The 17,942-nt window shown below is 41.5% G+C and overlaps 1 protein-coding gene across 1 annotated transcript in view; it reads right to left on the bottom strand.

Moving 5' to 3' along the window:
* LOC122564423 (collagen alpha-6(VI) chain-like) overlaps positions 1-17,942 on the bottom strand; it is a 177,950-nt gene that overhangs the window by 83,841 nt on the left and 76,167 nt on the right. The window contains exons 13-16 of the mRNA XM_043719265.1: positions 16,160-16,720; positions 11,426-11,986; positions 6,694-7,269; positions 4,120-4,686 (exon numbers count right to left, since the gene is read on the bottom strand). Coding sequence (XP_043575200.1) covers positions 4,120-4,686; positions 6,694-7,269; positions 11,426-11,986; positions 16,160-16,720 — 2,265 coding nt within the window. The remainder of the gene's footprint in view (positions 1-4,119; positions 4,687-6,693; positions 7,270-11,425; positions 11,987-16,159; positions 16,721-17,942) is intronic.

Here is a 17,942-nt window from a genome sequence, read left to right as displayed (position 1 = left end):
GGAGGCTGAGGGGTGACCTTATAGAGGTTTACAAAATTATGAGGGGCATGGATAGAATAAATAGACAAAGTCTTTTCCCTGGGCTCAGAGAGTCCAGAACTAGAGGGCATAGGTTTAGGGTGAGAGGGGAAAGATATAAAAGAGACCTAAGGGGCAACGTTTTGACACAGAGGGTGGTACGTGTATGGAATGAGCTGCCAGAGGATGTGGTGGAGGCTAGTACAATTGCAACATTTAAGAGGCATTCGGATGGGTATATGAATAGGAAGGGTTTGGAAGGATATGGACCGGGTACTGGCAGGTGGGACTAGATTGGGTTGGGATATCTGGTCGGCATGGACGGGTTGGACCGAAGGGTCTGTTTCCATGCTGTACATCTATAGACTCTATGACTCTATATTCCCCTACTTCCATATTTCCCAACTAGTGGAATATCTCAATATCTACACTGTCAAGCGTTTTTAGAATCTTACATATATCACTAAAATTACCCCTCAATCTTCCATAGTCCAGTAAATAAAGGCCTAACTAGATTAGCTGTCCTTGGTAAGTCAGCCCCTTCATCCCAGGGATCACTACTTAATTCATACAAAGGGAAGCACTCTCTAAATTTCTTTCACAGTCTTACATCTTTCCTTAAAATCAACTCTGATTAATTTAAATTCTAATGGGTACACAGGATAGTCAGCCTGGCAAGTGGATGATAGCTCTTTGATGAGGTTATCAAATTTAGTTCTCCATTGAGCATTTTTCTAAAGATCCTGAAATTGAGTCCCTTTTGAGGATATATCCAGTTGCACATCGAAGGTTTAGTGGAATCAGGTACCATTATCCTTTCAGTTAGTGTGCTCCAGAAAGTGGCAGCAACTCACTCATACCTCACAGCCTCATAGCTGTGTCCTTTATTCTTTCAATTATTTATATTATCCCTTACATGTACAAATCCTCCACCTCCCCTTTTCCCATCACTATCATTGTGAAATATGTTAAAAGCTGCTCATTCCTATTTCTAACTTTGCTGTAGTCAGGTCTCAGTAATCCCTTGGATCTCTGGTATCTCCCAACACATGGCTTCCTACAACAACTCTGTTAATTTACAGACACTATTAGTGATTCTGTACAGAGATCTCAATTAATTTTTAATTGTCTTCCCTCTCATTTTATGCTCAGCCATCTTTGTGGGTGGCTGCATTATTACTAATTATATGGCAATCACCAAATGAAACACATATAAGTGGATAAATCCCAGCACCTGATCAGGTGTACCATAGAACTCTGTTGGAAGAGGGTGGTGGTGGAGGGTTGTTTTTCAGACTGGAGGCCTGTGACCAGAGGAGTGCCACAAGGATCAGTGTTGGGTCCACTACTTTTCATTATTTATAGAAATGATTTGGATGTGAGCAAAAAAGTTTGCAGCTGACACCAAAATTGGAGGTGTCATGGACAGCGAAGAAGGTTACCTCAGATTACAACAGGTTCTTGATCAGATGGGCCAATGAGATGAGAAGTGGCAGATGGAGTTTAATTTAGATAAGTGCGAGGTGCTGCATTTTGGGAAAGCAAATCTTAGCAGGGCTTTTCCGTGGAGCATCGGAGATTGTGGGGTGACCTTATAGAGATTTATAAAATCATGAGGGCATCGATAGGATAAATAGACAAAGTCTCTTCCTTGGGTAGGGGGAGTCCAGAACTAGAGGACATAGGTTTAGGGTGAGAGGGGAAAGATATAAAAGAGACCTCAGGGGTAACTGTTTCATGTAGAGGGTGGTAAGTGTATGGAATGAGCTGCCAGAGGAAGTGATGGAGGCTAGTATGATTGCAACATTTAAAAGGCATCTGGATGAGTATATGAATAGGAAGAGTTTGGAGGCATATGGGCCGGGTGCTGGCAGGTGGGACTAGATTGGGTTGGGATATCTGGTTGGCATGGACGAGTTCGACCAAAGGGTCTGTTTCCATACTGTACATCTCTATGACTCTATGAATGTTCTCCAACAAATTTCCCTTGCTGTGCATTATCCAACAGAACTAGATCCTGCACTGCTTTCTCCATCATTGGACTAGAAACATGCTGATCAAGAATAAACTCCTGGGTCAACTTTAGAAATTCTTTGTTCTTCTTTCCATTCATTCTGATTTTGTGGAGAGTGGAGAAATGGTGCTGTTATGATAATGTTACCAAATAGGAAATGCAATGGCCAGGCTAATGCTTTGGGGTCATGGGTTCAAATTCCACGACCAAGTTGGTGCCCAACTTGTACACTAATGTCCTGTAGATAAATAAATCTGCCCTTCCTTACCCAGTCTGGCCCACATGTGATTCCAAACCCACAACAATGTCATTGACTCCTAATTGCCCTCTAAAATGGCTGAGCAAGCCAACCAGTTTAAAGGTAAACCGGAATGGGAAACAAATGCTAACTTTACCAGGGGTGCCCACATCACATGAAAGAACAAAGCAAAAAGCAAATCCCCCCATCCTGATATTCCTTAAGTAGGTGAATGTTCTTACTTCTCTGATCTGTTGTTTCTCACAGTTCTGCCATTTTGCCTTCCTTATTCCTATATATCAGGGGTATTTATGCTGATCAATAGGGGCATGCAAGTTTGACTTCAATTTGTTCATAATGGTCTTGGTTGGAATTGACATTTACTCCCCTTCATGGTAGTCACAACCTATGTACATATTTAGCAATAATGTCAGAGGCAACTTTACTGCTAAAGCCACAAAATCTATTAGAAGTTTGTTATCGGACTGCAATGTCAATCCTTTAAAACTATGTTATTACTATGTTATTTCTGACTTACGTTTTAGACACTGTAATTAATATTACTATTTTTCCTTTTATTCCTCTTTGTATTCAAGATTTTTACCTAGGTACATGTATTTAAGATGACACCATTAGAGGCAGCCATTGTAAAAACTTTTCACTGTGCTTACAGAGTCATGGAGTCATACAGCAAGGAAACAGACTCTTCGGTCCAATCAGTCCATTCTGAATGCAATCCCAAACTAAACTTGTCCCATCTATCTGCTCCTGGCCCGTATCCCTCCAAACCTTTCCTATTAATGTATCTATCCTAATGTCTTTTAAATGTTGTAATTGTACCCACATCCACCACTTTCTCATTCCACCTGCGGAATCTCTGTGCAAGAAATTTACCAGTTATGTCTTTTTAAAATCTCTCTCCTCTCACCTTAAAAATGTGCCCCTAGTCTTGAAATCTCCCATCCTCGGGGAAAAAATAAACAACTACCATTAACTTAATCTGTACCTCTCATTATTTTATAAACTTCTATCAGATTGCCTCTCAACCTCCTACACTCTCCAGTGAAAAAAAATCCCAGCCTATCCAGCCTTTTTTTATAATTCAAACCTTCCACACGTGGCAACATCCTGGTAAATCTCTTTTGAACCCTCTCCTGCTTGATAATATCCTTCCAACAACTAAGCGACGAGAAGTGGACACAATATTCCAGAAGTGGCCTCAGCAATGTCCTGTACATCCTCAACATGACTTCCCAACTCCTATACTCAAAGGACTGAGCAATGAAGGCAGGCATGCCAAATGCCTTTTTAACCACCCTATCTATGTGTGACTTCAAAGAATTATGTACCTGCACCCCTAGGTCCCTCTGTTCTACAACACTACCTAACACCTTATCATTAATTTGTATAAGCCCTACCCTTTGTTTGTTGTACCAAAATGCAAAACCACACATTTATCCAGATTGAACTGCATCTGCCATTTTTCAGCCCATTGACCCATTTGATCAAGATCTCTTTGTAATCTTAGAAAACCTTCTTCATAGTCTACTATGCCACCAATTATGGCATTGTCCATAAACTTACTAACCATGCCTTCTATATTCTCATCCAAATCATTTATATAAATGACAAACAAAAGAGAACATAGAACTGGATCCCTTTGGAACACTGCTGGTGACAGGCCTCCAGTCTGAAAAGTAACCATCCACCATTAGTCTCTGTCTCCTGCCAATAAGCCAATTATGTATCCAATTGGCCCCTGTACTTTTGTAGTGGAGTACACATGGCAATAAAGGATATTCTATAGTACAATTCTGGAAATATTTCTCACTGAGCAGAGGCCACTAACCTTTACAAGATTCAGTGCAAAGTTCACGAACTACTCTTCGTTTAATTTTATCTAACCCGTTGAATGATGAGACATAGAACTTTTTCTCTGGAGCTCCAGCGATTTCGACCAACTGTTTTTGAACCGCTTCTTGAATACCGATAGCAAGAACATTGATGTTTTTCTTCCTCAAGTCACTGGCAGGGTTGGCCACGCTGTCTTTGGATTCCCCATCCGTGATTACCAACAGGTTCTGAGGAATCCCCCTCAGTTTTCGGCTTCCTACTGACGGTTCAAAGAATTTCATCACAAACTGAAGTGCCTTCCCTGTTCTGGTGCCATCTTTTATTTGGTTGATCTTGTCAATTTTTTCAAAGAGATCATTTTGGTCCTTAGACTCATTCAGATAAAATTCAGCTCTTGGCTCTGTGCTATATTGAGCTACTGCGAACTGAAATTTTGTACGGCCAATACTCAGCTTTTCAATGATGTACTTCAAGAATGTCTTTATGGACATAAATTGCTTTGCTTTAATACTTTCTGATCCATCAATTAGAAAAACAACATCTGATTCAGATAGTTCGCAATCTGGAACAGAAAAACATAAACACTTTAATGACACCAATATTTTACAGGTGTAAGTATTTCACATACTTTACAAATTTTGGACTTGTTCAAATAAATTTATAAATGTAAGCTCAGTCTTGAAAGCCAACTAGCTTTGAACAAAACTGAGTTTTAAATCATCTGGCAAGCATTATTGTTTTAAACTTGATACAAAAAATGTTAAATTCTTGAGATTTTTTTTAACCAAATTCACATTATTAATAATTGCAAAGTGTCACAATAACTTGCACTCATATACTGTCATTGGTGTAAAACAAATGCCCCATGGCAGGTTATAGCTGTACATCTGAACAAAACTGAAGCACCACAAAGTGAGAATCATCATAGAATCTCTATAGTGTAGAAGCAGGTTATTCAGGAGGAAAACGTGAGGACTGCAGATGCTGGAGATCAGAGTTGAAAAGTGTGGTGCTGGAAAAGCACAGCAGGTCAGGCAGTATCTGAGGAGCAGGAGAGTCGACGTTTCGGGCATGAGCTCTTCATCATGAAAGAGCTCATACTCGGAATGTCAACCTTCCTGTTCCTCAGATGCTGCTTGACTGGATGTTCTCTTCCAGCACCACATTTTTCAACATGCAGGCCATTCAGCCCATCTGGTCCACACTGACCATCTGTAGAGCATCCCAACCAGACCCATTCACCAACCCTATCCTTGTAACCCTGCATTTCCCATGGCTAACGCACCATGGCTAGCCTACACATCCCTGGACACTGTGGGCAATTTAGCACGGACAATCTTCCTAACCTGTACATCTTTGAACAGTGGGAGGAAACTGGAACACCCGGAGGAAACCCACACTGACACAGGGGGAATGTGCAAACTCCACACAGACAGTTGCTGAGGGTGGAATTGAACCCAGGTCCCTGGCACTGTCAGGCAACAGTGCTAATCACTGATCCACTGTGATCCACTATAGAAAATAATAAGTAGGATGGCAGTAAAAGACCCCGAGTCAAAGAGGAATAGGGGCGTTCTCCTGTGGCAGAACATAGACCAGTGGAACTCTCAGGCTGTTCTGTGGTGAAGTTTCCTCCAAATGAGAGGTGCAAGTTCTGCCTCCAGTCAATTAATTCTCTCTGAAGATGGCTTCTGGGATGCCGGGTTCAGGATGTAAACACTATCGATTTTGATTGTAGTGGCTCAGTGGGTGATGACTATAAAAGAGATGGGTGACACTCTCCCATGCCATTCTCAAGGGCTCCTATCTCTTCTGGTAGGTGTAACTTCTAATACATATTCCCACATACCCATGATAACCTGATCGCCTTGCTGAGCAAACATCCATCTACCTGCTCCAAAGGGCCACGTTACTCTTTTGAAAAAAATGATTTGTCTCTGCTCTGGTAAAGGTGCTTGACTCCTTAAGAAGAAACATCATCTCCACATTTACCCTGTCAAGATCTCTAAGAGCCTTGTATGTTTGAAGTTCAATTAGCAGAATGAACAGAGTTGTTCAGAACTACTTTTATATGTCTACACTGTACAGCATTTGATTGTTGAGAAAGATCTGTGGAAAGATGCTGAAGGATGCAAATCAACAGGAAAGCTCTAAAAAGAAAATGACTCAAAATTTATGTACATCAAGTCAGTTTCAGTTTCATAAATTGAAATTAAAAACTCATTCCCTGGGGCAGCAGGATTGTCCAGATCATGCCAACCAGTGCCCCATGGCATCAGATTTTATTAGAGGTGCAGGAATGTAGCTAATTGGCATGGTACAAGTTGGTGCATATCCTCCTTTGGGTGGATCCATGGTACCTGACTGATCCATGCCAACTGAAAGCTCTTGTGGTCACTGCCCCATGCCAGGTTTCAGGAAAAGGAGAGAGTGGGAATGGACTATTTAACCAAACATTGAAGTGTTCAGCTTTCTTCAACAACAGTCGACTCTCCAAACCATCATGAAGTCTGATGATCATTAACTTTCTCCAAATTTAGAGGTAATTACCTCACTCTGAGTAACTCACCTGGTTTGGTTTCCAAACATATCTTCTGAGAAATGTTTCGGGATAAATACTCCAAACGAGTAAAGTTGTGAACATAAAACCAATTCTTATCTGATCCCGCAATTGTCTGTAGTTCTTTTTCATCGGCTTTATCTACACCAACAGCAAGGATCTCAACATTGCTGTCTCTGATAGCTCTGGCTTTAGCATCCAATCCTTGTTTAACTGTTGCTTCCCCATCAGTAATGATGATCAAGAACTGAGGAACTCCAGCTTCTCTTCGTCCACCATATTGTTTACTCAGAAGAGTTTCTGCATGTGCAAGGGCTTCAACTGTATAAGTGCTTCCACCTACACTTTTTAATTGCATGATTTCCTCTTGCACTTTAGCTTTTGTTCGCCATTTGTCCAGCCGACATATGGTTTCGGGTGCATCACCAAATATCAAAGCTCCAATTTGAACCTTGTCCGGGCCAACGTTGGTCTGGTTCACCAGGGCCAACATGAAATTCCTCATGCTTTCAAATTGATACGGTTGAATGCTACCTGATCCATCGATTACAAATAAAATGTCAGCCTGTTCGGTCCTTCTGCAGTCTAAAGAGAAGAAAAAAAATACCCAGTGAATGTCTCACAATGTCTGGGAAAACAACGGACTGAAATTCCTTGCCATCCTGTCTAAACTCTGGAGAAGATACTGTAACCTTGTAGGGACACTACTACCAGTGTGACTGCCAATGATATACCCCAGGATAGGAGTGTGGGATGAATGGGGAGGAATGGTGAACTGGGGTTTGCAACTATGATGACTCCAGCCTTGTGTCTTATGCCATCCAGTGTAAAAGTCCATGTTAAGCTTTGCTGAAGTCCTCTGTGACAATGAGAGTTCGACTGGCTGTTAGTGCTAGTCTGGAAAAGCCTGCAGGTTTCTCTTCACATCAAAGTTTTCATCTGACCAGACAACATGTCCATTCAGGTAAAAACACTTAAGTTTGGAAGTTTCAGCCAACCTAGGTTGTGCTGAGTTCTCGCTGATATGGGGTGATGGGCAGGAATGATACCTGTTACATAAATGATTTGGATGCGAGCATAAAAGGTACAGTTAGTAAGTTTGCAGATGACACCAAAATTGGAGGTGTAGTGGACAGCGAAGAGGGTTACCTCAGATTACGACAGGATCTGGACCAGATGGGCCAATGGGCTGAGAAGTGGCAGATGGAGGTTAATTCAGATAAATGCGAGGTGCTGCATTTTGGGAAAGCAATTCTTAGCAGGACTTACATACTTAATGGTAAGGTCCTGGGGAGTGTTGCTGAACAAAGAGACCTTGGAGTGCAGGTTCATAGCTCCTTGAAAATGGATTGCAGGTAGATAGGATAGTGAAGAAGGCATTTGGTATGCTTTCCTTTATTGGTCAGTGCATTGACTAAAGGAGTTGGGAGGTCATGTTGCAGCTGTACAGGACATTGGTCAGGCCACTTGGAATATTGCATGCAACTCTGGTCTCTTTCCTATCGGAAAGATGTTGTGAAACTTGAAAGGGTTCAGAAAGGATTTGCAAGGATATTGCCAGGGTTGGAGGATCTGAGCTACAGGGAGAGGCTGAACAGGCTGGGGCTGTTTTCCCTGGAGCGTCAGAGGCTGAGGGGTGACCTTATAGAGGTTTACAAAATTATGAGGGGCATGGATAGGATAAATAGACAAAGTATTTTTTCCCTGGGGTCGGGGAGTCCAGAACTAGAGGGCATAGGTTTAGGGTGAGAGGGGAAAGATATAGAGAGTCCTAAGGGGCAACTTTTTCACGCAGAGGGTGGTACGTGTATGGAATGAGCAGCCAGAGGATGTGGTGGAGGCTGGTACAATTGCAACATTTAAGAGGCATTTGGATGTGTATATGAATAGGAAGGATTTGTATGGGTATGGGCCGGGTGCTGGCAGGTGGGACTAGATTGGGTTGGGATATCTGGTCGGCATGGACAGGTTGGACCGAAGGTCTGTTTCCATGCTGTACGTCTCTATGACTCTATGACTCTCATGTAAGCTAAAATATAATGATAGAGTTATAGAACAGAAGCAAAGGAAGATACCATTCAACCTGTTAGGTGTGACACTGCGTGCTACAGAACAGAATGGATACAGTTGTTGGGGAAAATGTAACAGGCTGGGCTTGGTTTCCCAAAAAAAGGAGAAAGCTGAGAGGGGAGATTTGATAGAGACGTTTAAAGTCTTCAAAGCATTGATAGGATCGAGGGAAAGAGTACATTTCCACTTGTGTGCAGACTAAAAGTGGATATCGGAAGATAATTCAGCGGAGAATGATTTGGAATGCGATAAGTGCAACCATATGAAGCAATTGAGGGAAATATTTTAGATTAATTTGAAGGGCATGAAAAGAATGGAAGGATTAGCTTTCAAGAAGTAGGGTAGGGAAACGCTTGTGTGGAGCAAAAACATCTGAACCTAGTTGGGCTGAATAGTATGTTTCAGTGCTATAATTATGTAAACTGATAATATGATCACGGTCATTCTACAAATGACACATAAACAAACACCCCTCACCAGGGACTGAAGCCTTCTCAGTCAACATGTGCTGTACATGTGTAGTGAAAGTTATTTCCAGCACAGAGGGTGGCGAGGAGAGAGTGGGCCAGGAATGGGCCCACATTTTGGTGGGCGAGGAGAGAGTGGACCAGTTTATTTCCCTGACTAAAGAGTCGACCAGCAAAAACAAGAGTCTGCCAAATGCCAAGGGCAGAATGGGACTCTAGCACCTGACCCAGGAAGAGGTCCGGCTCAATAGAACTACTGGGTAATTTCATTGCAGGTAGCTCCAGCAGATGCAGCAGCACCGACAGTTTGCTACTGGACACTGTTGGTACTGCGGACAGCTCCATGTAGAAGACAGCCCTGGATCGTGGAGCAAGGTCGGTACAGTGCTACACACAGGCTTGCAGCAACAGCAAATCATTCTGATCACTAAAGCCTACTCTGCCATTCAACACGATCATGGCTGATCTGACTACTGCACATTTCCACCTATCCTCCAATAACTTTTCACTTCCTTGCTCACTAAGAACCCACCCATGAAAAAAAATCAAAAAGTCTGCTTCCACTGCCTTCTCAAAAAGAGATGTTCAAAGACTAATGACCTCCTGAGAGAAAAAAAAGATTTTCCATTCATTTCTGTTTTAATGAGTGATCCCTTATTTCTAAAACAGTAGTTCTAGTTCTAAGAGGAAACAGCCTTTTCACATCCACCCAGTCAAGACCCAACAGGATCTTAGATACATTTCAGCCAAGTCACTTCTTACTTTTCTAAACTCCAATGGATACAATTTGAGTCTGTAAAACCTTTCCTCTTATGACAACATGCCCATTCCAAAAGTATGGTATTAGGATGGTAAATCTCCTCTGATCTATTTCCAATGGATTTATATCCTTTCATAAATAAGAAGACCAGTACCATAACAACATTCCAGATGTGCCATCACCATTGCCCTATATGACTGAAGCATAGCTGCCTTACCTTTGTATTCAGTTCCCATTGCAATAAATGATGACATTACATTAAGATTCCAAATAAACTGACCTTCCTTTGTACTAACTTTTTGTGATTCAATCACAAGGGGACACACAGAAAACTATCCACTGCCTTTTCCTTCTGTAATCTCCTATATCTTTTTTTGTAACTTATTTTCCTATTGATCTTAGTGTTGTCAGCAAATTTAGCTCCATACCTTCAGATCCTTCTTCCAAATCATTTATATGAATTGTAAAAGGTTGAGGGGCTAGCATTGACTTTTTTTTAACCTTACCACTCATTACATTTTACAAACCAAAAAATAACTGCATTTCTGTCTGTTTCCTGTTAGTGAGCTAATCTTAAATCCATGCAATATGTTAAACCCTATACCATAAGCTTCATTTTTTCACAGTAAATGTTGATTTAGCACCTTATCAAATGCCTTCTGGTTCTCCCTTATCAAGAGCATGTGTAGCTTCTTCAAAGTACTCCAAGAAACGGTTTAAATATGAGTGTTTTGGTCAGCAACTACTTGAGTAGGTAATTGGGAGAAGCAATGGAATTTCAAAGGGAAAGGAGTCTAAAGGTAAGGAGGCTTTACTGGAACTATTCAAGACACCAAACAGACCACAGCCAGAATATTGTGAACTGTTTGGACCCCTTAGCTAAAGAAAGATACATTGGGATTGGAGGCATTTCACAGAGGCTTTATTAGATTGATCCTAGCTACAGAGGGACTGTTTTTTGGGAGAGTTAGAGTAGTTTGGGCCTGTACTCATTGAAATCTAGAAGAATGAGAGGTGGCTTTATTGAAACATAAAATATCCTTTGCGGACTTGACAGGATTAACGCAGGAAGAATGTTGCCCCTTATGGGAAAGTCCAGGATGAAAGGATATAATCTCAGAATAAGGGACTGCCCATTTAACACATACAACAGTGAACCTGAAATTCTTTACCACAGAGGCTAGTTGGCTAAGTATATTCAATGTTGACAGAATCAGATTTTTATTCATCAAGGAAATTAAGGGTCATGGAAAAATAGTGGAAAAGTGGAGTCGAGGGTTATCAGATCAACCAGACTTCACTTGAGTGGCACACAGACCTGATGGACTGAATAGCCTACTTCTGTCATATAGATTATGATCTTAATTCCAAACTTATTTTTGAATACATTATCAGTCAATTCTTGGAACTCTATATTTGGAAGTGAAGGAAAATGTTTACTTACTTTTATCGGCATTGCACATCTCCCACGAAATTTCTGCTTCTTGATCTTTCAACAGATCAAAGTTTTCAATGTAGTGAACTTTTTCCGGGGATCCCCCTATTTCCTCAAGCTGCGCGTAGATTGCATCACCTATGCCCACTGCGAACACGGTGACTCCTTTATCCCTTATGGCTTTGGCTGGTTCAAGGACCTTATCCTGTGCCTGTCCATCGGTTATCACAATGAGATACTGTGGAACACCATGGCGACCCCCTTTAACTTCATCAAAATAGTTCAATGTAAATGTCAGTGCATTGCCAGTGAGGGTATTTGTTGCAATCTGTTTCATGTCACCAATTGCTTTGTACAGATCATTTTTTAAAGAGTATTTATTAAGCTGGAACATTAGCTTTACTTCTGTGGAATATTGTATTAACCCAATTTGAATCTTATCTGGTGCAATATTGCTTTTATTTACAAAACTTATCAAGAATGACTTCACTTTCTCGAAGTCTTCTTGTTTTATACTGCTTGATCCATCGATTAGAAAGATGATGTCAGCTTTACGGTCAGGATTGCAAGCTGAAAGAAAATAAAGCAGAATAAGTATTTTCAAAATGCTGTGAAAATCAGCATAAAGAGAACAGCGATCTCACAATTTCATATAAGTTACATATATGATATCTATTTCTTTATATTTACACATATGTTCCCATGTATCTTGTATACTTGACAGATTTTCACAGTTTCATTTCTGTTAACACTTTGTTATAAAGATATGAATAACATCTTCAATGTAAACATTTAGAATAATTCCAATGTATTAAGAGCCACATTATAATATGTTGCTTTAAATATTGTTAATATTTACTTCAATAAAGAAGTGTGCAGAATAATCTCATCATATTAACATTCCAAAATGTTAAAAGATTCAGGAGAGTTGGTACAAATGTATATTCCCTTTCATTAGAGAATCATAAATGAGGTTGTGAAATCTTAGGATTCTAGGTTCTCTTGGAAATTAATTTTTCCACACACAACAGCATTAAAAAATCTAAATATCCTTCACCCAAACTGCCATGCATTCTGAGATAAATGTGCCTTTGAGGCTGCGATCTGTAGATTTCCTTTTATTATGCCATTATGGAATGTGGAACCAAGGCAAATTCAGTTGTGTGGTGGCTAGCACTGCTGCCTCATAGCCTCAGGAACCTGGGTTCGATCCCAGCCTTGGGTGACTGTCTGCATGGAACTTGCATGTTATTGCTCTGTCTGAGTGGGTTTCCGCTGGGTGCTCTGTTTTCCTCCCACAGTCCGAGGTTGTGCTAGTTAGGTGGATTGAGCATGGTAAATTGCCTGTAGTGTCCTGGGATGTGTAGGCTAGTTGGAGTAGTCTTGGTAAATGCAGAATTATGAGAATAGGGTGGAGGGTTGCGGGGTTTGGGTGGGATATTCTTTGGAGTGTCAGTGTAGATGCAATGGGCCAAATAGCTTCTTCTCGCACTGTAGAGAGTCTATGATTCTAAGTAAATGTAGCTGATGTTCAGACAGACCACAGTGTAACTGGAACATGGAACAGGCTCAAGGGGCAATATTTCTTATTTGCATTCCTATGTTGCATCCAATCAAATTAATTAATAAGCTTTTAGAAATAAAACTATAACATATCATTTCATTTGTCAGTAATTTGACATTTCAGTAATCCAGCATTAAACTTCAAATGGAATGAGAAAAATAAGAAGTTTGTGTTGTGTAATATATTTAATGTTCTTCAATTAATCTTTTACTTCAGGACTCAGTGTCTTCCAATGGTCTTCCTATTATTAAGTCAACGTCAGCCTACACAGATCCTGCAGTCAAACGATACAATATAGATGTTTTGAATTGTCCTGTGGGACATGGACGTTGCTGACTGCCCAGCATTTATTGCCTGTCCTTAGTTTTCCTTGAAGAGGTGAGAGTGAGCTGCCTTCTTGAATTGCTCCAGTTCATGTGCTGTTGGTGCTGTTAGGATGAGAAGTCCAGGAATTTGACCAAGAAACATTGAAGAAATGCCAATATATTTCCAAGTCAGGATGGTGCGTGGCTTGGATGAGAAATTAGAGGTGGTAGAGTCCCCATGTATCTGCCGCCCTTCTCCTTCTTGATGGAAATGGTCATGGGTTTGGAATGTGCTACCTAAGAATCTTAGGCAAATTTCTGCAGTGCATCTTGTAGATAATACACACTTCTGCTACTCAACATTGGTGGTAGAGGGTGTGGATGCATGCAGATATGGTGCCAATCAAGTGAGCTACTTTGTTCTAGATGGTCAAACTTCTTGAGTGGTGTTGAAATTGCACCCATCCAAGCAAGTGGGGGGTATGCCATAACACTTCTGACTTGTGCCTTGTAGATAATGGACAGGCTTTGGAAAGTCAGGAGATGAGTTACTTGCTGCAGTATTCCTGGGCTCTGACCTGCTCTTGTAGTCAGTGCATTTATGTGGCGAGTCTAGTTAAGTTTCTGGGCAATGGTAATCCCGAGGATGTTGATAGTGGGGGATTCAATGATGGTAACACCATTGAACATGAAGAGACTCTGGTTCGATTTTCTTTTATTGAAGAAGGTCATTGCCTGGTATTTGTGTGGTGCAAATGTTACTCAATCACCGTAAAACCTAGGGCCTAAATCACAAAGGATCATGACAAAATAAATCCATTTGCTTTTAAAAATACTGGGCAGATTTAATTTGAGTTGGAGTGGGAAATGGAAAGCAGAACAATTTCTGGGTTGTCAAACTATCCTCACCCTATACTCAGAGGGGACAGAAATTACACAAAATATCCACAGGAAGGAATCCCTAACTGATGTGGAGAAGGGGGGGGTCACTGTCTAATTGGCAGCCAGAGGGCAGGAACAGAAACGAGAATTTTGAAGTGCAGGTCCAGTTTAAACAGTGGTCACCGTTTACCTCAAACTGCTGACCTTTAGAAAGTGTTCTCAGGAATGGTGTAGATCTGGAATCAGGGGCACACCACCTTGTTTGCTCGTAGATGTCCACCCAGAGAATGCTGAAGGCCATGACGCAGAGGACAGACATCCTCTTCCTGGACAATGGAAGAAGGAAATACCTTGCACAGCCAAAGCAAGCCTGCAAGACCTAGTGATTTTGAGCAGCAGCAGAAACACAGAATATACATGCTATGTCTAGTGATGGAAATCCTTCATCAGCCACATTGGTGACTGCATCCTTCAACTCTAAGGGCAGGCTTCTGGGTGTATCCCCTTCCAGCTGGGAAACTAGCTAAGCAGCTTCAGAGTGCATGCTGTCCCTGAGCATGGGATCAGTGCTTCCCATGACACATGATTCATCCGAATTGTTGATGACCACTGTCAATTGTCGGAACCATCCGGTTCACTAATGTCCTTGAGGGAAGGAAACTGCCACCCTTGTGTGGTCTGGCCTAACATGTGTCTCCAGACCCACAGCCAATGTGGTTGACTTTTAACAGCCCTCTGGGCAATTAAGAATGGGCAATAAATGCTGCCGACCCAGCCAGGTCCTTTTCCCATGAATGAATAAAAGAAGTGCAATTTCACATGTTCACCATCCTATGAGTGAAAAAAATGTTTCTCTACCTTAGTCCTAAATGGCCAATCCCATATCCTGAAACTGAGACCACTGGTTCCAGACTCTCCAACCGGGGATATATCCTCCCTGTATCTCATCTGCCCAGCCCTGCTAGAATTTTATACATTTCAATCAGATCATAGAATCATAGAATCCCTACAGTATGGAAAGAGGTCCTTCAGCCCAACAAGTCCACACTCACCCTCCAAGAGTCACCCACCCAGACCCATTCTCCCACCTTATTGTCCTATATTTAGCCCTGACTAATGCACCTAGCCTACACATTCTTGAACACTATGGGCAACTTAGCATGGCTAATTCTCCTAACCTGCACATCTTTGGATTGTGGGAGTAAATCGGAGCACCCGGAGGAAACCCACGCAGATACGGGGAGAATGTGGAAACTCCACACAGACAGTTGCCTGAGGCTGGAATCAAACCTGGGTCCCTGGTGCTGCTTTCCTCCCATTATTTAAAATGCAAGTGATTAAAGGTCCAGTAGAACCAATCGGTCCTCATACAGTAGTCTCATATACCGTGTGAACCTCTGCTGCATTGTTTCTGTGGTAATTGTATCCATTTTTAGGTGAGGAGGTCAAACCACCAACAGAATTCTAGGTGCATGAGACCACCAAATTTTTGGAGAATATCAACTCTCACAACCAGATACCTATGTCCTTGCTTCTCATGAATCTCCCTAAACAAACAATTGATCATTTCCATAATAAGAACAGATAACACTGGAAATACTCAGCAGGTTTGGTAGCATCAATGGACACAGTAACAGTGTTAATAGTTCATATCAAAGACCATGCAACATTCCTTATTTTAATTCTCTCATATGTCTTGGATTCAAAGCTGCGCATCTCATAACCACAAGTAAGGATTCTGCATTAACTCTTTGATTGTGTGGTTTATGACTGGACAGGTGCATTCACCTTCGTTTGAAGGATTGCAGTGTTAACTCACTGTCATGATCATGAGAAACAGCCATCGGTAATTCATTGCCATCACAGAAGGCCATTTTTACTGGTGCAAGGAGATGGTAAAAAATGTTACTGTTGGTCTTCACAATAACTAGTGAGGAAGTCACGCATGAATTTAGATTTTTAAGAACACGTGGATTAATGCTATTTCCTTACCTTTATCTATACAGATGGCCCGTCCAATTTTGCTTTTTATATCTGATAAAGCATCAAAGTTTTTTATGTAAAAAACTCTGTTGTCAGCTCCCGCAATGAGCCGAAGTTCACTTTCCTTGGCAGCTCCTACACCAACAGCATAGACAACCACTCCCTGTCGCCTCACTTCCATCGCAGGACTCGTTACATTATCACTTGACTCTCCATCTGTGAGAGTGATCATTACACGCTGCACTTCGGTGTTCCGGCTTCGCTTCGCTTCATCGATATAAGTCGTCATATAGGTTAATGCACGGCCTGTTTCGGTGCCTCCTCCGATTTGAACAATTTGTTTAATCGCTCCCAATAGTCCCGCTTCACTAGTATATCGAGTTATTTCAAATTCAGATTTTACATGATCTGAATACTGCACAACCCCAACGCGAACTTGGTTTGCTCCAATACTGAAGAGCTTCGTTACCTCTGACAGAAATGTTCTAATCTTTTCGAAGTTGTTGGGCTGTATACTACCTGACCCATCAATCAGGAAAAAAATATCAGCTTGTTCTGTTTCAACACAGCCTGAAAGAGAAAGGGATATGGCTTCAGTTCCTAAAACAAAAGCTGGAACACACAGCAGCACTGATGCTCACTTGTAGGATTTATCCTAATTCCTGCATTCAAGATTTGTCAGCTTTCCCTTCAATTTGTGAAGCCACCACTTTGGTAAACCTAAAAAGTAAAATTACAAATTACCTGCACTTAACATATATTAAATTGCACTTCAAAAATTAAGACAGGTAAATTGCACCACATATGGCATTGGCTTGAACATCAATTATTAAATTTGGGAGGTCACGTGTTCACTTCCCAATCCATCGGAACTGTGCAACCTCATCTAAAGCAGCAGGATTGAATGTAAATTTGATACAACACTCAGTTAGGCTGGTGACTATTCCAGGGGCACGAGGTGAAAAAGGCATACATGTCACAGCCTGAGATGAGAAGTCGAGGAGCAAGTCCAGAAGGAAGAGGAGGAGGCAGATGAGAGTGAAGAGCACAGGAGAATAAAAACCGGACAGGTCCTTTTTGTGTAAGCTCTATGTGAATGACTAATTCAAGTGTGACAACAGAAACTGTAACCTCAGTTCACCCGTTCATCAACCATCTCACACTGCTTACCTTCACTTGACTCTCAAAATGGGGAAATTCAAGCTTTGCAACTCTGACAGAGAGAGAGAAAGAGGCAGAATGGAATGCTGCTGTTTTTCTCATCAGAAGCTACCTGTTCTTTGCAGTAAAATGCTCAGGCTTAAACTTGGAAAAAAAAATGTCAACGTTCTTTCCTGCAACAGTGGCTGTGAGCTGTGAATTGATAACTCAGAGATATTTTTGTAGTACATCAATCATTCTGTACTTCTTACAAACTAGTGAAAGCTTTCAAACAATTACAGCTAAACACCAAGGGGCTGGTTAGCCGAAGTAGGATCTCAACATTGGAACTGGGAAGTAAAGATAACTGAACGGACTTTCTCGTTTTCCTTGACCCTGCAAATAGTCTATTTTTCGTGTATGTGCGTGTGTATGTGTCAGTGTGTGTGTCGGTGTATGTTGAGGTGTATGTGTGCCGGTGTGTGTGTGTGTCGGTGTATGTTGAGGGTGTGTGTGTGTCGGTGTATGTCGGGGTGTGTGTGTCGGTGTGGGTGGGTGTCGGTGTATGTCGGGGCAGGTGTGTGTGTGTGTTTCGGTGTAAGTTGGGGTGTGTGTGTTGGTGTGTGTGTGTCGGTGTATGTCGGGTGTGTGT

Source organism: Chiloscyllium plagiosum, chromosome 29 (genome assembly GCF_004010195.1).
Source record: "Chiloscyllium plagiosum isolate BGI_BamShark_2017 chromosome 29, ASM401019v2, whole genome shotgun sequence".
In the NCBI taxonomy this organism is placed as follows: Eukaryota; Metazoa; Chordata; class Chondrichthyes; order Orectolobiformes; family Hemiscylliidae; genus Chiloscyllium; species Chiloscyllium plagiosum.
This window is presented reverse-complemented; position numbering and strand designations above follow the sequence as displayed.